Here is a 21,970-nt window from a genome sequence, read left to right as displayed (position 1 = left end):
CTTTGCCCCAGTCAGACAGTGTGGTCTCTGTAAATCCACGCAAATGCCAAAGAATTGTATATAAAGACTAAACACAGCTACTTTCCTCTTTTATCAAAAGTTTGAATGAAAGATATCAAAGCGAAGTAATTCAGGCTATGTTCAGTATGGTGGGCAGCAAGCCTCCTGAGGCAGAGGTCACAGGCGAGAGTGCTGGAGGCAATGCAGGTACGTGCCTCTTTCGAACTCTGCTTCTAGCAGCCAGCTAGAACGGACTGCTGAGATAAGGGTACACTTTGCAGTACTGCTCTCCGCCTAATGCTTTCCCACCTCTTTACACATCCCTCATTTTTAGAAAATAATTAACAAATGGATGGAGTTCCATCAGATGCTGAAACAGAAAGGCGTCAAGGTCCCGTCGCTCTACAGCACCAACACGTCTACTTCCATCACCTACCAGTGCTAAGGGAAGGAGAAAGAGTCCTGCAGGGTAGCATCTTTTAACACCTGAAAAGCAGCCCTAACAGCCAAGTCAGAATACGTCACCAACTTCAGGCTCCTGTTCCTTGGTTTTGAGATGGTGACTTACTAAGAAATTAAACTCATTTTACTAAATCAAGTTCTGCAGGAGTATCTAATTCAATTTTTTCAACCGACTCAGAGCACAATTCACTGTAAATCAGTGATCTGTAGAAACATTCGACTTCACAGGGAAGCCTGAAGCACTACACTAAGGACTGCTCGGCCACAAGTAGCTAGAAAGCATTTAGTTACCATTTTTTGCAGTATACAATAGCTGCTTTGGCAAGTTTGTATAGTTACACGACTGGAAAATTCACCGATGCCAAAACAAGTGACAGTGATGTATGACTGCAAGAACTGTTTTATTTTTCCATTCAATATGCAAGTCCCAACACGTGGATGTATTTGACACGGTATCTAGAAGTTCAGTTAGAGCTCTGTATCATTTTTAACAGAAAAAGTTCGATCTGTCAGTCACCCTAACTTATGGAGATGGTTGCATTCATACAGGTAGTAGCCTGGATGGGAAAGTCACCCACAGACTGCAAAAATCAGAACCACTCAAACTACCTGTATTTTGGAAGGTGTCCCCAACACTCTTCATGTGGGAGTGTGACAGAAAGCTCCAGGAGGGGCACTTTGGGCAAGAGCGCTTGTATTCTGGGGAGATGGGGAGCTTCCGTAGTGTCGATGTAAGGCAGCATTAGCCCTCTGAACGGAACGGAACTTCACGAGCAAGAATAAATTCAGTGCTCGATCAATGGTAACTCAGCAGGTACACAACAAGGTCGCTACAACTGGTATTTCCAAGGGTGGATGATAGCTTGAAAACACACTGGGACCCACAAACCCCTGCAGTCAATTGAACTGACTTCACTTAAAAACAAAAGCCATGTTAATGTCTGAACACAGAAACCATCACTTTAAAACTCATTCCTCAAGCTCTGACAGCAATTAAATTTTCACAATTACTCCAGATACAAAAATAAAATTAGACAGAAAGTTAGCAAAGTAGTTTTGCATTCTGTCTTCAGTATCGGTATATAGCACGTGACTTCGTTTCAATGCTGTCACCTACTGGATTTCCCAGTTTAGCTGCCAAAATTATAACCCAGCTGAAACACACCAGGAAGAAATGGTGATCTTGCAGAAAAATATGACTGCACTCACTTTATAAACACTATGATGTCATAACGATTTTCTCTACAAGTTAATGCAGTCTGACTTCCAGTACCTTCTCTGCCTTTAAGTTCGCATGTGAAGATGCTGCTATCTCTACCTAGTCGGAATACTGGTGACTTTCTGTTAAGGCTGAAAGAAGGCAATACTCCTTGCTGTAGCTTGATCAAACTTTAAAGTTTTCACATACCCAGGCAGGATGCACTGCATCTTTTCTTTAAAAAAAACAAACCACCTCACTGCCTACAAGTTGCACTGTTGAATACGGGGGGAAAAAAACAAAAAAGAAAATTGAATCATTTCCTTAGCTTTGATAGCTGCTAACGTATTACAGTCAGAAGAGAGGAAACTGTGGCTAGGTCAGTTTTTGAAGGGTAAAGTACTTTCAAGTTTCCATCTGTGTCCACCACTCGAACCTGCTCCACCACCAATGGAAAATTCACCGGCTGTACGTTTTGGCCGGGGTTCAAATTCACTGGTCCGCAAAAAGCATCAGATTCGTTATCCGAGCCCGAGTCTTCCTTATTTTCCAAGGTAAATCTGTGCAGTTCTGCAATTTTCTGTTAAAAGCAAAATACAGAAAACAAGATTAATTCTGCAGCTAAGGCCTCACAGCAACTCCAAGTTGCTTCCAAGGTGTGGATCTGGCCCACCTCTGGAGGAGTATCTGCATGAAAAGGTTCTTCAGTGGGTTAGAATCTTTCAGGAAACCAAAAGGGCTTTTGATGTTATCACTGCTGTGCTCTCCAGGAGGTCCCACTCCTCTGAATAGTTTCATTTTTTACATTTAACACAGAACTCGGGCTTTGTCAAAGCACTGGATTCTAAGCAACAAGAGCCTCCTGTAGGATCACCACCGACAAGCTTGCTTTTGGTGCATTTGAAATTGTCTCTGCTACTATCTTGTGTCAACCACACAAATCACTTAACCTTTAGAACACTTCGGTGAAAGCTATGTTAACTGGACAAGAAAAAAAAATACGTTTATCTTGCAAAATATCTAACAGCATACTATCCTGTACTTGCCATATACCAAGTTTTATCTTTTTCAGTAAGAAAGCTTTAGTTAAAAGAAAGCATGTTGAATGGCATTTAATGAGACTGTCCTGCTGCTAATACAGTATCTGAAAGATAATTCTGTAATAATGATAGGACCAAGCAAGCTAATTGCCAGGCAGGCTAAGGTGAGAAATCTCCCTAAAAGAATTTATTGGCAGCAATGGAAGCCATAAGATCACTAACAAGGTGAAGGTGTTCAAAGTCAAACCATAAATTTCCAATTGTGGTAACACAACATTATTTACCCTGGTGAGTTTTGAGGTCTGCCAGTTAGTCAGGATACAAGAATATAAACACCTTTTGTGATACAGCAAGAATGGAAGAGTAAGTGAAGGGGAGGGAATACTACTACTACTAAAATAAAAATCAACTTCTGTAGTCTTCTCAATACATGTGAGCAATTAAATATTTTGTCAAGGAACACACCAAGAACAGATGGGATTATTTTCCCAAACTACTTACCAGAATTAGTGTGTCCATGACATCTTTGCATATCTGTAAACTGGTATCGCTTGTCACTTCCAGAAATAGATCACGGGTGTCTTTTCTAATCTGTAAGAATTTCACAGGTAAAGCAAGTAAGGCATCACACCATACTCACCCACAGTCACTTGGCAACATTTCAATACACAAACTGAATGAAAGGCTTTCATTCAATTCCACCGGAGGCAAAGTACTGCCTTTCTTTACAAGTCAAAAACTATATTCTTGCCCTTCAATAAAGCCATCTCTGCAAAGGCAGACTGATGCCTTTGGAACAGCTTGCCAGAGCTTGACAGATTTACAAAGTTAAAGATGTAACTCCGAGATCCATCTCAATCTGAAAGTCTAGCAGACAAGATTCAGGCTTTGAAGATTTGTATTTCGAATACAATCACAAGTTTCATAGAACTGTGCATGTCTTTGAATCTGGAGTTAAGTATCTCTCAGCGGAAGGAAACACTGTTTAATTCCGATTAATGTATTTCCACTAACAGAGAGTACCTTTGTTTTCTCACTATTGGTTATCGGTGGGAAAGAAATCACAACGCCTTCAGCATCCACAAGACATGGGTAGCTATCTTTGCCATCCAATAACTGGAGATACCTGCCAAGAAAAACAAAGCAGCGAAAAGTGAGCAACTGAAACAGCAGCTGGACACAATGGCAGATAGTAGTGACAAAAACAAACTAGTGTGTTCCTGATCTACCACGTAGCAGAAACAGAAGTCAGAGCACTAAAACTCAGCAAAACTGCATCATGGTGATACAGCTGAGGAAAGCCACCAGCTGCAGGAAGTGATGGGCTAGAACCACAAAGCAACTCACATTTTAATATCCTCACTGTCAAAGCAGACAGACATGCTTGTAGTGCTTTCAGAGATCCAGTGCTCAAACAGGATCATCAGAGTCCACTGTCTGATTCTTCCAGACAGCTTACTTAATTTTCCCTCTTACTTACCATGGTGATATACAGTTCTCCCATCATGTACTTGGCAAATTTCCCCCCAAGCTGTACGAGTGATGGATACGGGTGATGATCTCCGCACGAGCAGTAAACAGAATACGGCAGTGCCACGCTCCGCTTTGTAGTTCACATCTGTTACTACATGCAGATCTACCGCACCTCCGATTTGCTTAGTTTACTGAATGTGCATGGCACACACTTCATTCCTCTGTGTTTCCCTTCTATTTGCTATTCTAAACGTATTTGTCACCTCTAAGAATAATTCATATGACAAGAATTTACTCGACGCAGCTAGAAATAACAGAAGGCACTCATCGTCCTTGTTTCACTCCAGGTTACTCTGTATGCACAAATTCAGCTCAGTGTTTTTCATCTCGGCTCCTAAAAGCTCGTGCTGGGGTTGTTAGCCCCATTACCATTACAGAACATGCTTCATAATACCTTCCAGCACGTTTTCTTCAGTGCTGTTTTTCCATACGAGCGTGAGTTACCAAAATTCACATGAAGACAAGCACAAAAGATCAGCATACTGACTTGTGCAATCCAGAAACATTCTGACGCTTCTTCTGTTTCCTCTGCTCCTCAGCTTCTAACTGCAGCTGACGGAGAAGATCCTTTGCCTTGATCTCCTTTCGACCCAGGGGCATTATCTACACCATACACGAAAACAAACATTTGAATTTAAGGGCGACTCAAACACTGGGGTTATTAAAACTCTCCTGTAAGCAAGGCAATAATTAAAACCATGCTTCTGTATGCCGTCGTTCCTAACGCCTTTTTCAGTATGGAAATACGCTTGCTATTTAACCTGGACTACTATGATCACACTAAATTTTAAGCCTTTGTGTGAGCTACAACACCCACTTGAAAAACGGGCTCATTCGCTTGTACTAAACCAGGTGTGGACAGTCGTCTTAGCCAGTTCCTTCACTATCATTACTTACTGAATAATGTGAAAACCTGCTGTCTTGTAACAGAAGCCATGCACAAAAGGCTCTGTAAGCCGTCAGGAAAACAAAGAATTCATTCCTGAGGACCAGGCCACATGCACAGAACAGTTACAAACACAAGGTGTCGAGAGACCAGAATGCAACAAAAGCTTTGGGTCAGCCCCCAAGAGAGTATCCCAACTGTTCGGTCCTCCAGCGAGATGGGTTCTGGAGGCAGGATGTTAACAGACACACTGAAATAGGCCTCAATAAATAAGGATGACGAATTTGAAATAGAATTTTTATATTCTGGATTGAAGTTACGAGTACAGTCTAAGAGCTTATCACACAGATGCACTGCAAGCTTTTTTTTTTTTCCCCCGCCCCTTTCCCTTCTTTGAAAGCAGCAACATAAATAACCCCAGACTGGGTAAATCAGCAGAGCCTGAATCGATTTCAATTAGGTTACATTGAAGGCTGCTGCCATTCGAGGCGCACTCACACAAATGAGCACCTGCTTTGCTGCATGACACTCCAGGCACATTCTAACATATAGGGACCTCCAGGGAACATTAAGGTGGTAACACCACAACACAGGAGAAAGGATCAACAGTGAAACACCGATACCTCAGTCACCCTAAGCAGGGGCACACATTAAGCAAGATCAGAATGTTTTTACAGGGGAAAAAAAAAAAAGTCTACATCTGCTTTCCCTGATTACTTTAAGTCCTCGGACAGATATGCTCTTAGCTGGTCCTGGAGTAATACTAGGTAGCTTTATACGGCTTGCTCAAGCAGGCTTCGTTACAGCAGGACAGCAAGAAAATTAGTACAGCTTCTAAATTAAAGCTCCTGGAGTTAGTTTTCTAGGATCTACGGGGCAAGAAAAAAATTCTTTCCATTCTGTACAGTTCCAGAAAACAAAAGGAAAAAAGCGGAAAGGCCCACCGATGCCACTGGCCTTACCTTCAATTCATCAGGAGGCTGAACATCGTATGTCAGAGGACCTTTGATCAGCTGCAAGTCGTGGGTGGCAATTGTGGCTGCTGTCCGCTTTTCACAGATGTCTTCGTGCAGTTTAGTCTAAAACAAAGAATGCCATCAAAATATATCCAAAACATCAACATGATTTATTCCTCCTGGGGTTCAGCATTCTTATGTATTTAATGTTTGTAGCATTATCAGCTGGTTGAGTAACCCTTCTGCATTAAATGGAGCCCTTCTCTTCACCTGTGAAATGATTTCATCTGAAGTACAATCCAAACGTAAAGATAGCGAAGCACAGCGCATGACACGTTTCTCAGCTGGGAGATAGTTTTAAATCAGAAAACAACCACAAATACATGAATCCCGTTATCCTAAAGAAGCTAACACCTGCCGTCTAATGGGCAGGCCAGCAGTATGCCAGGTGAAGGTCTGTGGTTACGATACCTTCGTTGGAAAGTTGGACGTGCAAGACACTTTTAGCACAGATTAGGGAACCTGGAGCCAAACCAGGATGCTTCCAACACGGACGCGGGTTTATTATTAGCTCTTGACAGGTTCCGCAGCACTAACAATCTGTTGTTACAGAGGCAATGCAAATGCGCGTGCGTTCGTCGCCCTCTCATGGTAATAGCTGAGCTCCTACTAGGTTCTGCAGGAAAAGCAGTTTTGCTTATTACGGACTGACTAGGCGGCACGCCACGCCGCCGGCAGAGGCCACGCTGCATGGCCCTCCCACCAAACTCTGACCACCTGCCAGGTGAAGAGCTCACCCTAAGATTCAGAAACTTATCTGCTGGAAGGAGTCTAGAACAGCCTACTTCCAACTCTGCTAGCAACGTTCCCGTTGCAAACGAGTAACGCAAGACCGCAGCAGTTACCTGCATGGACAGGAACCTCTTCAGAGCGTTTCCCGGCTTTAAGTTCGCTCCCTTCAGCACGCAGCACACAATGAAGGGTCGAACGTCTTTGACGCCCGGGCTCGCTTTGACCACCAAGGGTGCCGGGTTCTCGGAGACGTGCAGAACCTTCACCATCAGCTTGCTCGCCTCCTCCAGCTCGTCCTGCTCCCCGTCCCCACCGTCCTTCTGCTGCTGCTGCTTCTCCCTCTTCTTCTTCCTGGCCTCCTCTCTGGCACTCTCGGCCTTCCCCTTCCCGCGGCCCCCGGCCCGCAGGTACTCCAGGATGGCCTTCGTCTGGCAGCCGTTGACCATCTTCTCCAGCCGCTTGTCCTTCAGCTGGTTACCCCTGAAGTTGGCCTCCTTCAGCCGGGGGCAGTCAGCCAGCGCGGCGGGCAGCTCCCGCAGCCGGTTGTTGGCCACATCCAGGCTCTGGAAGAGAAACAGACGGGGCGGTCGGCGGTGGCGGCGGGGACCCGGGCCGGCGGCGGGGCGGGGGGGTGGCCGCGGGTCCGCTCCCACCTTGAGGGCCGGCAGGGCGGCGATGTCGGCGCCCAGCTCCGCCACCTCGTTGTCGGCCGCCTCCAGGCGGCTGAGGAGCGGGAACGGCCCGCCGGGGACGGCCCCGGCCCCGGCCCCGGCCCCGGCGGGGGGCAGCAGCCCGCCGGGCAGCGCCCGCAGGCGGTTGCCGGTGAGCAGCAGCGCCTGGAGCTGCGGCGCGGCGCTGGCCAGCCCCGGGCCCAGCTCCCGCAACCGGTTCCCGCTCAGGTTGAGGCTGCGCAGCTGCGGGAAGGCCGGGGCTGCCGCCGGCTCCGCCGCCGGCTCGGCGCCCGCCGCTCCGCCCAGCGCTGCGGGCAGCGCCTCCAGCCCGTTGCCGGAGAGGTCGAGGAGGCGGAGGGCCGGCAGCGGCCCGCCCAGCCCCTCTCCCAGCCCGGCGGGGCCCAGCGCGTTGCCGCGCAGCACCAGCGTGTGCAGGGCGGGCAGGGCGGCGGCCAGCCCCGGGCCCAGCTCCCGCAGCGCCGGGCACCCGCTCAGCTCCAGCGACCGCAGCAGCGGCAGCGCCAGCACCGCCGCCGGCAACCGCCCGCCGCCCGCCGCCACACGCTCCGCCACCGCCGCCCCGGCCAGCGCCAGCTCCCGCCGGCGCTCCCGGGCCGCCGCCTCCAGCTCCGGCCAGGCAGCCGCCATGGCGCCGCGCTCCTCCTCCCCGGGAAGGCCCGCCCTGCCCGGGGAGGGCACTCGGCGCCCGGAAGGCGCCCAGCCGGCGCCGGCGGGCTACCAGAAGGGCGGCAGCGGGGCCGAGAGCCCGGAACGCCGGCCGCCGCCGCTCTCCCTGCGGACCAGCGAGGGCCCGGGCCGCGCTCTGCCCGTCGGTGCGGCCAGCGATCGCCTAAGCGGCAAAGGCCGGGATCGGCGGCGGGAGCGGGCTCCGCGGCCGCGCTTTCGCCCCGACCGGGACCGGTCGCTGTTGCGACAGCGTGAAAACGCAGAGGTACCGTCCCAACTAAACAGATTTATTAACCGAGCGCAACAAAAAGAACTCACGCGTCTAACATACGTGAAACGACAGCGATAAGACCTCCAGGATTTAAATACCTTATCTGCTTGGCCAGGGCGTAGGAACCGCGTCATCAGTAGACATCGCTCTCTTGGGGCAGCGGAACTCCACGCCGTCGCTTGAGACGAGATGAGTCGCTGCACGCAGGGACGCTGCCTGCTCTTGAGTCCTCGCTGCAGTTTAGGTGGACGATGAAAACACCGTGGCTGACGTTCAGGTACAGCATGGAGAAAGAGGGCATACGGAAAAAAGCCCATGAGATGGGGACCACGGTCTGTTCTTTCTTTAATAACGAGGCACCATCATTGCCGATATAAGTTCTCCAGTCCAACAGTCTGGAGAACTCCTTTCCATTAGCCGGACCTGCACCCGGGCAACGTTTTTGCTCCAGAATATTTTGCTCGAGACTTCATGGCACAGGAACAAACTTCACTGTGTTTTTCACACCACTGTTTATTTTGCCACTGCAGAAAACACAGGTTGTTTATTAAGTGCAAGGAAGCAGCCCAGTGAAATCATCCTTTAAAAATTACAGTGGTGGTACTACTGTGCTCAGAGAAGGTCCTCTCACATCCTAAAAAAAATAATCTGTGTTTTCTCACTTCTGTTTCCAGTTCGTACCACTGAGTAGTTACTATCTTTATATCTCACTTTAGAAGTGCATTTTTTTAGTCCAGAAGTGCCCAGGATTCTCAGTGAATGTCATGCACTCTACTAAAATGTTGAAATGATTTCTTTTAAATGTTGCTAAAGAGCTACTCTGGATTTGAAAAAAAAAAAAAAAATTACAAAGCCCTAAGACGCAATGTGGTGTGCCCAACCCTATGCATTTGGCTTTTAAAAGATGTTTGACAAAGGCTCTGAAATGCGCTTCCCTTGCGCATACCTAATTCCTGCTCCTTAGGTGAGTAAGCTGGGTGGCAAGGACAGGGAAGAGGCAGGAATCTCCTACATGACAACTTCTTGCAGTGAAAAAGCTGCAGAGTTATCGCACAGGTCCCAAAGGCATAATTACTGCGCTCTACAATGGAGCAAAGAGAAAAGCAGTTACGGTGCTCGCTCCGGGGCCCCAACAACCGCAGGGGGAGACAGGCGGCCTGAGCGCAGAGCAGAGCAGCAGGAAAACATCCTCGTACACAAATGTGACAAATGTGAGACACAAGTGCTACCCAAGGGAAAATGCCTCCAAAGAGAAGGTCTGTAAAAGTGTTTTCCCATAGCTCCCAACTTTTCGGCTATTCCGATCAGTCAGCGCTCGGAAATATGACCCTCGCTATAACTCATAATGTTTGTGGGGTCTTGGTTTTGGTTTTTTGGTTTGTTTGGTTTTTTATTTAACTTCCCCCCCCCCCTTTTTTTTTTTTAAATAAGTTTAAAAAGGTTGTCCCATAATATTATAACATAGAAAGCACACATCCTGCTACATGCAGGATTTAACAGATTACTTTGATTACGCTTTGCTTGACTGGGTTAAAAAGCCATGGTTGAGGAGCAACGGAGAGCTCTATTTACCAATTCAGTATACATACTATAGTGGCCAATCCAGAACACATGGAGGACCTTTGCAAACAGGGTTTTTTCATTAAACTTGCACAACGGAAAGCTTAGAGTTTTATGTCCAAAAGGAAAAAATGCTCTAGGCAGCAGCTCATGAGCCTGCGGTCCATTGCATGTGCTAATCTCTGAGCAAAATCACTGGTTATTTTGCTTGCATAAGGGACCAGGTGCTCAAGTAGAAACCTGTGTCACTGAAGTAGAAATAAAAAGACATACATATTTGTTAATATAGATATATTCCTAACATATGTATATTTATTGTTATATATATTTGGAAGAGTTAAAGAAACAATTTATATAAAGACTTTCAAAATACAAGCGCACCGATCTACCTGTAAAATTCATAAGCTTGTAGATAGGCTGCATGCCAACTATAAAAATCGCGTATTACAAAATATGTATATACAAAACAATACCGCAAATTCACTCAGTGGTAGCAAAAAACCCCAGCCCCCAAAACTTCTATTACCGTGATCACTCATTCTTGTTCCTGTGGTGGACATAGACGTGGGACCAATTAATTCTATCCCAGAAAGCAGTTGCCCAAGTGTTACAAGTAGAAATGTTAGGATTGTTGCTTTAGGTACAAAGCTTCATACATTGTGTCTCAGTAGAATTTGTTCTCTTTGAAGCTATTAAACGGTCACATGCGGTAGTCTATGGATGTTTATTTTAATCAAGACCTAACTAGAGAAACTCAGAGCTGGATTTAGAAGCGAGCTGCAAGAAAGTACACTAAAGCAGGAAAAAAGGTCTAAATTTATTAATTCAAGCTTTTCAGGGCCCCACAAAGATTTTTTTCTTTGCTTTAAGGGGCCATTTCTTGGGGATAAATTTCAGAATTAACTGTGAGATTTTAAAGCATAACTTTAATTTTTACAGTAGCTCCATCGATACACACTCTTATTATGTACCAAGTGGGACTCTTACGGTTTAGCTCAATCCTCTTGTCAAGTGGACTAATAAGGCACTTAGTGCACAGCGAGAGAGGCAGCGCGGAACAGCTATTTCTTGTTACTTCCTACATAATGGCATGTCATATGGCAATATCCAACCACCCCTTTAGCTTTTTTATTTGGTGCTAATTCTTGGCGTTGAGTAGCGCTTTGGGTACTGCTCTGCTGCCTTTAAAACTCTAAACCTGAAATATATGTAAAGGCCAGGCTTCCACAGCAAAACCACTTCCCACCATGCATGGCTTGTGTTATTCCTAGAGCCTCGGCAGACCCAAGGAAGAGACATCTATTTCACTCGACATTATTAACATGCTTGAACTTGTAAAATTACAGACACCAACCAGTATTAGAAAAGAAAGCAAAGTTATCTGTCAAAGTAATGTTTCTAAGCATTTTAAAAATGAGTGGAAACATTTTATAATGGCCCTGATCCAATTCCTTTCCTTGCAGGGTCAACTAGAGCTTTCAGCTGACTTATGAGGTGTTCAAGGATACCAGTCAGTTTTAGAAAAAAGTACGGTTCCCATTTCCAATGAAAGAACCAAGAGTTTTACTGCCTAGCACAAATAAATGGACTTGTAAGCTTTTACAATGGCTATAAATTTGCCCCATTTTAACTGACAAAATTTATCACGACAAATACACGGAAGAAAAAGGCAGCTGTTGTAAACACACTAATAGTGTCTTTCTTCCTATCAAAATACACTAGATCCTGGCACAGTGGCTAAACTAATCACCAAAGAACGGCATGATTCTTTGACTTACTTCATTATACCCGAGGAGTGGACGCCTGAAAAAGCTTTCCAATTCCTGGCCCTACTTGTAAACATGCCCTAAGTGAAGCAAATAAATCCACACTATAGGATTTGCAGTGGAAAAAACAAACCCCATAGCTTTCCTTGTCTACATTGCAATTTCTCCTTTTTTTTTTTTTTTTTTTTTTTCCTAGCAAACACATGAGGAAGAATTTTGCCTTATGGAACTGTTATTTTACCCATTAATTGGTTCAAGAGTTTATCTATATAGGATCATACATGTCTTTCAGATAACCGAGATACACATGTCATATAGTCTGATATGTATTTCCTTCTACGCGTGCATGCATTTTTCATTTTACCTTATGCCACCTGCACATCATAGCAGATGAACGATGGCATCGCTAAGATATCAACATCATCATCACATCAAAGGAACCTGCGCGACTGCAACAAGCCTGTTTTGCTCATTGTATATCCCTATTTTCAGTGGTGTTTCCTCAAGTTTAACGACGATGAATTCTCTGTAAATGCACTGATGTAATGCAGAAATACACACAGGCAGCTTATCTCCTAGCCAACCAGTGCACGCAATTAAACTTGCGACCCATTTGTCTACCACAAGTGTCTGACGGCAAGACAAACAAAAATTATTGACACTATTACTTTCAGCATGTTATAAAGTCAATTTTGGCAGAAAACTATTAGCAATATATTCTGCCATTATTACACTGAAGTGATCAGGTGGTAGTCACCTAATACAGGTATTACTTCCCAAGCTTTCAGAACGTGTAATTGCAAACAAGTGTCACGCTTAGATCAAAAGAACAAATGCTTTTCAGCTCTGTCCTGAAAGTCTAGTACAATTTCTGCTTGGTCAGTTTCTTGCTCGTCCCCCAAAGCAAGCCAAAACAGAAATGACTGTGGCTTTTGTACCTTAAGGAAATTCCTTACTGGATCTCAAAGCCAGCCTGTTAGAACCACGGTCCCAGAGGAATCGCATAACCTCTGGGCACGGCCTCTGTGCTGACTGTGACAGCAGCCACACAGTGTGGCCGTGTTAACTCCATACTCATTGGGGAGTTTTTTTAACATGAGGAACCAAAGACCAATGCGCGGCCTTCCTTGTGCAATACAGGGAACGTGGCAGGCTAGGTCTGTCCCAGAATATTTTGCGTATTTCTGACATGATCATTTCTAGGAGGAAAAGCACAGTGCTGCACACACAGCTAACGCAAAAGTTACCAGACTAGGCAAGTACTGCTCAAGGCTGGTAAACAGTCCTATGTAGTCAAACAAATAAGATTATATGAGTTGCCCACAATTTTTAAATAACTATTAACAACTACATGCCCAGTTATTAAGACAAAGGGAGAAATACTTGTCCTGTCATCGCTTTGAGTATGTTTTGCCAGTGCTTTTATTTGGGCCCCCTCTTGGGGTTGGGATCTTGCTTCCTATAGAGGGAGGTCGAGCTTTTGCTCCTGAAGGACCTGGCTTCCTTAAATACTGGCCACCTATTTTGCCTGTGAAGAGAAAATACAGATCATTATTGCGAGCACATCTAGTCCCAGTCTTGAATCTTATCTCCCATTTTGATTCTCAAGATATATTAAGTCCGAATTACTGATACTAGCAACTAAAAGTTGGCAGGCATCCAGCGTGAGGTGCGTCTCATACCAGGAGTGGTAGGACTAAATGGTCAGGTTTCCTTTCCTATGTCTAGGAAATTGCTCTGGAGCTTTAGCTGTGTCCAGGAAGGATTTAAGTTCCTTCTATGTGTCCAAATTCTAAGCAGCAGTAAACTAACTAGCATTCTCATTAGCAAGTAGAAACAGCAAAGCTGAAGACGGATAGACAGACATGACTGTAGGTCCAGTTCAAGACTGGAAACTGTCAAGTTTAACCGCATTTCACTGGTGACAGCGGAAAGAGACAATTCAACAGTTCACAACTTGGAGTAGTTGTGAAATGCAGGTATGAGCAAAGTCAAGTATCAGGCAGAGGAGGGTAACTCTAGCAACAACCTGAACATGCAGCGGACTAAAGAACTCTGAAAAAAGTCTGAAGGAGGACAGGTTTTGGATGCTACTGGCCAAAACAGTTTTGGTGCTGCAGGCAGTGAAAACCGCTTGTTTAACTTCTGTGTTTGGGAAATAAAAGGATTTTGCATGTGCTTCGTAAAGACAACTGTTAAAAAAAACCCCAACACCTGACATCAGCATCAGTTTCTCTTTGTTGGTGAAGAAGCTGCACAATCATAAATTCTGCCTAGCTCCTGGGTCTGAATTGAAAAGGAAAAGCAGTACACAGCACTAACTATTCAATTCATCTTGTAATTACGATTAGATTAGCATCCTCTGATTGGACGTTAAAAGCTAAATCAGGCTCCCGGTTCTCTGTGTCAGCGTTCAGGAGCTTTCCAGAATGTTAACTGTTTAGTATCACTGCTGATTGTTCTATTCATGGTCATACTATTATGCCGGAGAAAACCCCTAAACTGATCAAATTATCAAATACGCCAGTTTCCCCAATCCACTGAGCTAATGCCCTCGTTTTGAAATTATTGTTATTGAATGATCTTGAGAATTTGCTCCCTAAGTATACTGTAGCCTATACCAGCATGAGAAATACCAGTTAGGTTACACAAATGCAAAAAAAGTGTTGAACAACTAATTAAGAGCCAGCTTGCTCTCGAGGATGAAACACTTTTCTTAAGCAAAGGCAACACAGTAAAAAGCATAATCATTATTATCATAAAATAATATCTTACCAGGCTGCAACAGAAGAGTTTTATTTATTGTGGATAACCTCCGTTGATTCATTTTACAGCCATCTTTGCCCATTAGGTGAGATTTCCAGGCCTAAAGTCAATTAAAAGAAGTGATATTACAATACCAGCAAAACTAGCCGATCTCTTATCTAGTTACTATGTATGCACATATACTTTTTAAAACATGGGGAAAATGAGGGCTTTATGGCAACAGCATTTTAATCTGCTTACTCATAAAAGCATGAGCACCTTACGACTTACTAAGTGAAATAGAAATTAATATATCAATTTTTTAATATAACTTAAAAGGTACATCACAATAAAAAACCCCAGACAGATCCTCAAAATTAAAAACAAGTGACATTAATTTTGTTTTTTAAATTTTCTTAACTAACAGCTGAGTTCATATCAGGAAAGAACAATATACAAATAACATGGAAAATCTTTTCATCTACATGTATTTTAAACCGAAAAGGTGTGGGCGTAACTACAAGGTTATGATAATAGTTAAAGCATTCAGCAACCCGAAGGAGTAGGAGCTGCTATTACAGGAACATGACAGCTTCTTCAAACTAGAGGCTACGTGAAGTCTCTTTCTTACAAGGATAATTTGGGCAGAACAAAAAAACCAAACAAAACAAACAGCCAAAACCCAAACAAATCCAAACAAGACATACATTCTCAACAAACACTTCAGACTTGGTTACAATATTTTCTGAGCTCCTCACACTGGGCAAAGCAAAAAGTATTTGGAAAAAACTTGTTGTTGAGAACAGAAGCACTACTCAACGGTCCCATTGAAAGGAAGAAAATGACATAGATTACGTATCAGCCAATGACATTTAACTGGATCTAATACTCAGTATAGTGCTGTTGGCTGCTCCCTGGATAGCCTTTTTCCAAAAATTAAATCATACACAGAACTACTTAAATATGATCATAATGCAGTGTTAGATGATTCATATAAAAGACTCAAACAGATATGTTAAGTATTTCCTGGACAAATTTCTTTTTATATAATACCAATACATATTTTCAATTGCAGAAAGCAATTGGAGCTGGCGTGTCAGAGATTTCACAGCGTTAGGCAGTTACAGAGAATAGCATGTAGAAATTAGAGAGAGGCCACCTCAACTCTCTTGACAATTATAGCAGTTCTTGCTTACTTTCTTCATGTCAATTTTTCCTTATACCACGATCAACACAGTCTTAATCCTGGATGCCCTGTTGGATGTGCTCAGTCCTGCTGCAGTATTTTAAGCTGCATAATGTCACTCCAAACACTAGGGCTGACAAGTGAACTCACAGAATCTTGTAGTAGTTGGGAATTTGGAAAGCTGTAAGGTGTATAGCTGCCTCTGCAGGAGGAGAAAGACCGACACTGAATAGCCTGTAGCCCTGTGGTTCCCATATACACCTCTAAGGGCGAAAGACCCAGGTTCAACTATGGTCCCCAGAGCGTGAGGTAGCTATTATAGACCCCAGCAATAATCCAGGCAAGTTCTTAAGTTGGCGGGTATAAGCCAGTGTTAGAAGAGGGCAGGGATTCAGTCCCACTGACATAACAACAGCAGACCAGTCTGGAAGGCAGTCTTACCTCCTCTCCTGGGGAAAAGTTGTGATGGCACAATGGGCAATGGTTTGCCACATTTTCTGGTTTGGCAGCTGAAATGATTAGAAAAATAATGTAAGAATGGCAAAGACAGGCTAATTTCAAATACAAAAGGAGAAGCTGCACAACAAAGAGCATAAAACTACCCCATGGCTAAACCAGCTCCTACCCTGTTATCATTGACTGCTGTCAAAGAAGTCCCGTGTTTAATCATCTACATCGAAACAAGATCAAAAGGAATGATAGGGCTTAATCCGCAAGGATGTGGTAGAGGCCTTCTGTTCTCCTCACTCATCCTCCCCCCATACCTTCATAGAAGCGAAGCATTTCAGGCACTGGGAAACTCAGGCCTTTATTCTATTTACTTAGATTTCTAAATCCACCGTGCGGTACCTAAACAGAAGTGGTCTGACTTGCCAAAGATTTGCAGTATTTGAAAGTCTGACTGACTTGACCTTTGAAGTTCAACCTTCCTGTTCGAAACTACTCACAATTGCAAGTCTTGCTCTTAATATGTTTGGGCAACTCATCTTTTGGAAGGGCCTCACTGCATCGTTGACATTTCACAAAGCTGTCCTTTTTATCACAATCAGTCAACAAGTGCTCTGTCAGGCTTGCTATTTCCACCACCTGCAACAGAGCAAGAGGCACCCAAAAAGATTTGTAGATTTGTACTGCACTGAGTAAGTAAGGATAGTATTTAAAAAACTGCGATTTTTGGAAGTTAAATCTCACTTTCCAAAATGACAAAGGGAAAATGAAATTTTAGTCCAGTTATTAACACAATTTATAATGCTGCTCTTTTCGAAAAGCACTACCCAAGATCACACAGCTGTGTTCAGAATTCATCTACCTTAGTGCTAAGTATCTTATAGCACCTTAAAACCAGAATAGCAATGGTTAATGTCTTGTAGTAGCTCTAGAAAGTTTATGCCTAACCTGTTTGCAGTGCTCACATCTGGTTAACATAGGGCAGTGTTTCCAGTAATGGAGATCCAATCCTTCCTCTGTGAAGGATTCGTCCCTTTCACCACAAAAAATACATAAGCTAGGAAAAAAATACAAACATCGGTAACATCACAGACTGAAATGGATGAACCCTGTTTCTTCTGTTAGAAACTATTCTGAAAAATAGCTAACATCTCAGTATACCTCATTTTCCCCATATAATGCTGGCCTTAGGGTAGGACGTGAACAGATACTATTATATAATTTATGGTGAACACAACTATAAAGCATTTGTTCCTATAGAAAGACATAATTTTACAAAAGCACTGAGAACAGCTCACTGAAACTGGCTTTCATGGCTCCAGAATTTTCAAATGCTTTCTCTATGCCCTTATGCTACAATTCACATGAAAACTACAATACACCTTTGCCTTATTTTATACTGGCAGTTGAACATTAAACTGTGGCAATTTCTTATCCCACAAACAACTACTCAGAAAACAAGTTCGAGGTCATGCTATCCAAGAACTTAAGAAATCAACATCTAGGATTGCCTAGCGATAACTCCAAGTCTGTTAGAAGAGATTTACTTTTTCATTGTTTCAATGCTGAAGGTATTAGTTTTGATCTACTGGAAAAATGTTATTAACATTATTAGCTTGCAGGTTATATACTAAGTGCTTAAGGTGATTAGAAGCTGCTCATCTAACTTACTTATCCAAGTAATTTGCAACAGAGGCATGATCATCTGGAATCTCTGCTGCTGCAGGCTGTGGGCTTTCATTTACCTGGTAACCTGTAAAAAGAGAACCATTAAAACCAAGATCACATTTTCATTAGTTTTTGTGCATGCCTAGAAATACTGCTTCTCTGGATCTTAACAGCAACAACAACAAAAAAAATCTAATAGAATCATAACATTGCCATATTGGTAAACAAGCACTGGAAGACAACATACCTGTAGGCAGCTGGGAAACTATTTCTTTAGGGGTCCACAACAGTAAAATATTTCAGTGATTATTTTTACATGTAGTAGCTGTTCTGCCTCAGGTTGAGGAGAAACCTAAAATGGCTTCAAGCCAAGCCATACTAATTTCTTATTAGAAATTAACTGGTTAGCTGATGGTAAATTTTCTTTCGTGAACTTAATGGTTACCTCTATGGCAGGTTGAGACTCAGCCAATCTGAAGCACTCTGGCATGCTTTTAACTGAGATAATTTAATAATCTATTAAGCATCCACAGTATTTCAAAGACATCCTGAAATATCTCTACATTTCTTAATACTATTTGAAACTACCTACCTTGATTCTTTGGCTTCTGAAAATCAGATTCTTTCTCCTATTGAATAAAGAAGAAAATTTGCTTAATGCTTAAGTCAGAAATGTGCTTAATGACTGTGGTGCTTGCCAGGGAGAAAAAGAACAGATTATATTCTGATTTTTCTCTGGAATTAAAAGCTTAGAAGCAGAGCCAGTGCATTACAATGTTTGTGCTTCTGGTACCACAGCAGATCTCTCGGGTATTAAGGCAGCAATCTTCTGAGGGGGGCAAAACAGTCCTACTTCCTGGCATTGGGGTAGCTGACTACCTTTCTAAGGTTCAGATATAAAACTTAATGGATGTGCAGTACAGCATGCTTCTGGAGGGCCTTGACGCACTTGGTACAATTCCTATACTCTAGCTGGTACAGAAACACTCAGACTTGTAGAAAGACTCTTGAATTTACCATACGATAGACAAAGCTGTTATAAAAAAGAATCCAAATTTTATACTATGTTAGGAAAAACAACACGCAGTTTTTAAGTTGGACTGCTGAAGAGGAGTACGTCATGGAGCCTCTCTTTTTTTTTTTTTTGTTTATAATGAGACAACAGTAATGTTAATTATCTAAGCCTCTGATACCTGAGGAGAAAAGGATTAAAAAAAAAAAATCAAAACCAAACCACCCTAACCTTTCCAGCTTGAACTTCTGCTTCTATCTCCTTTAGAGCTGCCAGCTGACCTTGCAGAACTTTTATTTCTTCCTTCTTCTGTTTCTCTGCTTCTTCTGTTGCTGCCTTTCTCTGTGCCTGTCAAGAAATATTTTTTCAATTACAAGTTTTTGAACCATCTGTCATATAGGAAAGATTGGAAAACACATCAGCATAGAACAAATGGTCAATGCAGTACAAGAAACACCCTGCTTGGTTAAATGATTGGTGTGTTACAGGAACACCTCCCTTGCCCCAAAGTCCTCTGTACTAGCCTGAAAGAAACACATAGCATTTCCCCTGTGCTTACTGTTTCCAAGGCTAGCCAGCGTAAAATAGTATACGTGTATTTTCCAAAATGATTGTGTATTATTTCAGAAGTACCATCTCTGTATTCTTTGTAGGCTTTATTCATAAGAGTAAGTATATGTAATAAACTGAACACCAGCTTGTTACACTAAATAATGTTAACAACACACCTTAAGATACTCTGCTATGCATGTCATTCAATGTCTAATATAACTATGAAATCAGTATATTGCTCAGTTGAATGAAATGTTTAAAGTAGCTACACGTGTTCTGCAATCTTATTACATACCCTAATTTCAGCTTCAGAAAGTTTACCATCTATTTTAGTAAATCCATCAAAGAGTGTTTTATAGAGAACAGTCTTGCGAATGCTTGCATCATCTGGAGGAAGATATTCCAGTATAGCAGCCTTGTGCTGCCTGTACATATCAAAGATAATCCGCAACGCTACATCACGAACTTCATAAACTCTGTGTTCCAAAGCTCCCGTTGCAAACTGAAAAGAAAAAAAAGAGGGGAAAAAAAAAAGCCTCTCTTTTCCCACATTCTTTTTAAGGACTTATTAGTCTAAGATAATTATTTCACTGCAGCGGGAGAAATCTTCATACAGACAGGTTTTTCCAAACACTTTTTGACCCAGTGATTCTTTTTTCCCCCCATATTGGCATCTTGCCTCCTCACATGGTTGTGTGTTGTCACCTCCAAGAGGCTCAAATTCTCTTCAGTAATTCACCAAGCACTCCAAAGCAGACAGATAAGCCCCAATAAAACAGCAACAGAAAACACTTCATGTGCTGTAAACTCAGACTCCTACCTTCATGACATTGCTGATGGTAAACCCAGAGTTTTCAGTTCCCATGTCTTTCAAGAGGCACTCCACTAATTCCACTTGACTCATCGCCAGATGTGTTGGGGAGTTTGGTTTTAATGGTTGAACCAAATGAACTGGAACAATCTGAAGAGGTTTAACTTCACTACACAGTGCTATTTCCTATAAACATACAGAGAGTCAGTGTGCATGGAGGAACGCTAAATGAGGAAAATTAACTGTCTTTGCAAAGTAGAGTTATTCTAAGTTACTTATAACAAGTTAAGTAAAACAAAATAAGCCTTCCATAAGAAGTAGCTGCTTATTTCTTACTTTAGCAGCCAGAAGTTACTTGCAAAGGTTTTAAAAAGAGGATTACACAGATGTTTGGTCTTGCTTTTGGCATCAGAGAGAAAGCTACTGAGAACTCGATAAAATCTTAGTCATGCTCAGATGAGCAAGAGTTATAGAACTGGGCTGAACTCCATCTTACACTGAACTATCTGAGGAGAAGGTAGATGAGAAGTGTCACAAAGGATGCAAAGTCTTGACATTGCATCAAGATGGATTTCAAGAGTGCTTCAGAAAACATATGCCATCTTATAACTTCTCATTCTATTTCGCAAAGGGCTAAATTCTGCTGTTATTCAAAGCTCAATGTTTTATTTCTTTGCAGGTAGCAGAATGTTTAATAACCCAAAGCACCCCTCCTCCCAGTTCCTGTCAGCTGACAGACACTCAAGTAGATGATGGTGTCCTGCAGTCCCTCTTCCTGAGGACCAGATGCAGTTGTCACCAGGTTGGCTGGTCTGTTTTGGACGTACTTATTTCTAGAGATATGTGGCACCTTCCCTAGAGAACTGCTTATTCAGTCAGGGTATCATCTATTAGCAGCGAACAACTGCAAATTGTTGTTTGCAAAACAAACAAATTTTCCTTCTCTCCAGGCCATGTCCTGTCTACAAAAATATATCTGTAACCATTTTCTCATTTCCGTTCTCATTCAATTACAAAATCTATTCTAAACAAGCCAAGCAGTAGTAATAAAGTAACCTGTCACCTTTGGGGTTCCAGTGACACACCAGAGCACTTTACACAATTAACCCTGTTAAAATTTTAGTTATGTCTACAGCGAAAGAGAAGTCTTTTCCCTCCATGTGTGGATGCAAGCAAGGATAAATAACCCAGAGCCAGTGACTCACTCCACTCCACTCCACTCCCAGGACTGAATTAACACATTTTCACATAGAACTACTGTTCTTTCTTCTAAATTCTACTGGAAAACAGAGCCTGTAATCCTCTAGCAGCTATTCACAGCTGCTCTTTGTCAGCAATTGAGCAAGGAATGGACTGTGTCTTTTAAAATGGGCATTTTTTTTATGCTAAGTTGACTTTCAAAAGTTGACTGTCAAAAATGCAATCAAACTGCAACACAGTCTGAGCAGTATGTTGTACTTTCTTGCTCTCATCTCTGTAGATCACTTGCAACTAAGAAGAATGCAAGAGTCGTACCCTTCTTGCACCTGCAGCAGCAGGTATCTCCCCACACTGTCCCCCACAACAAAGGTGACAATACATGGCTAGAAAAAACACTGCAAAGATACTAAGTTGGTGCTACCACTTTGCCTTCCATGTAAGGCATAATCCAGCACCAAACTCTGGTCTTGAAGTCAAGTCTGATTAGATGTTATCCACCTGTAAGCTCTGTGACATTCTTAATGCAG

The 21,970-nt window shown here is 43.0% G+C and overlaps 2 protein-coding genes across 6 annotated transcripts in view; both read right to left on the bottom strand.

Moving 5' to 3' along the window:
- Positions 1-844: 844 nt before the first annotated feature.
- LRRC47 (leucine rich repeat containing 47) lies at positions 845-8,203 on the bottom strand. The gene is made up of 7 exons (XM_052792464.1): positions 7,521-8,203; positions 6,981-7,430; positions 6,082-6,198; positions 4,721-4,836; positions 3,724-3,826; positions 3,202-3,291; positions 845-2,240 (listed from the first exon to the last, which is right to left on the bottom strand). Exons 1-7 carry the CDS (start codon positions 8,184-8,186, stop codon positions 2,001-2,003), a joined length of 1,782 nt encoding a protein of 593 aa, XP_052648424.1. The 5' UTR covers positions 8,187-8,203; the 3' UTR covers positions 845-2,000.
- Positions 8,204-8,989: 786 nt separating this feature from the next.
- Positions 8,990-21,970, bottom strand: part of CEP104 (centrosomal protein 104) — a 26,283-nt gene continuing 13,302 nt past the window's right edge. For 3 of the 5 annotated variants that reach the window (XM_052792463.1, XM_052792462.1, XM_052792461.1), the window contains exons 13-23: positions 20,253-20,429; positions 19,728-19,934; positions 19,112-19,228; positions 18,461-18,497; positions 17,872-17,953; positions 17,149-17,257; positions 16,701-16,839; positions 16,195-16,262; positions 14,598-14,688; positions 13,206-13,350; positions 8,990-10,304 (exon numbers count right to left, since the gene is read on the bottom strand). In XM_052792463.1, the coding sequence (XP_052648423.1) occupies positions 13,214-13,350; positions 14,598-14,688; positions 16,195-16,262; positions 16,701-16,839; positions 17,149-17,257; positions 17,872-17,953; positions 18,461-18,497; positions 19,112-19,228; positions 19,728-19,934; positions 20,253-20,429 (1,164 nt within the window). In that variant the 3' untranslated portion in view covers positions 8,990-10,304; positions 13,206-13,213. The remainder of the gene's footprint in view (positions 10,305-13,205; positions 13,351-14,597; positions 14,689-16,194; positions 16,263-16,700; positions 16,840-17,148; positions 17,258-17,871; positions 17,954-18,460; positions 18,498-19,111; positions 19,229-19,727; positions 19,935-20,252; positions 20,430-21,970) is intronic. The other 2 variants (XR_008235972.1, XR_008235973.1) reach the window with 2 other exon arrangements.

The sequence above is a fragment of the Harpia harpyja genome, chromosome 7, assembly GCF_026419915.1.
Source record: "Harpia harpyja isolate bHarHar1 chromosome 7, bHarHar1 primary haplotype, whole genome shotgun sequence".
Taxonomy (NCBI): domain Eukaryota; kingdom Metazoa; phylum Chordata; class Aves; order Accipitriformes; family Accipitridae; genus Harpia; species Harpia harpyja.
The sequence above is the reverse complement of the archived record's forward strand: the minus strand, read 5'-3'. Positions and strand labels throughout refer to the sequence as shown.

Excerpts from the sequence above, each read along its gene's own strand:
- LRRC47 (XM_052792464.1), bottom strand. The coding sequence starts at position 8,186 with ATGGCGGCTGCCTGGCCGGAGCTGGAGGCGGCGGCCCGGGAGCGCCGG. Across the intron at positions 7,431-7,520 it reads CCGCCCTGCCGGCCCTCAAG|AGCCTGGATGTGGCCAACAA; the intron begins GTGGGAGCGGAC and ends TTTCTCTTCCAG. Across the intron at positions 6,199-6,980 it reads AGAGGTTCCTGTCCATGCAG|ACTAAACTGCACGAAGACAT; the intron begins GTAACTGCTGCG and ends TCTTTGTTTTAG.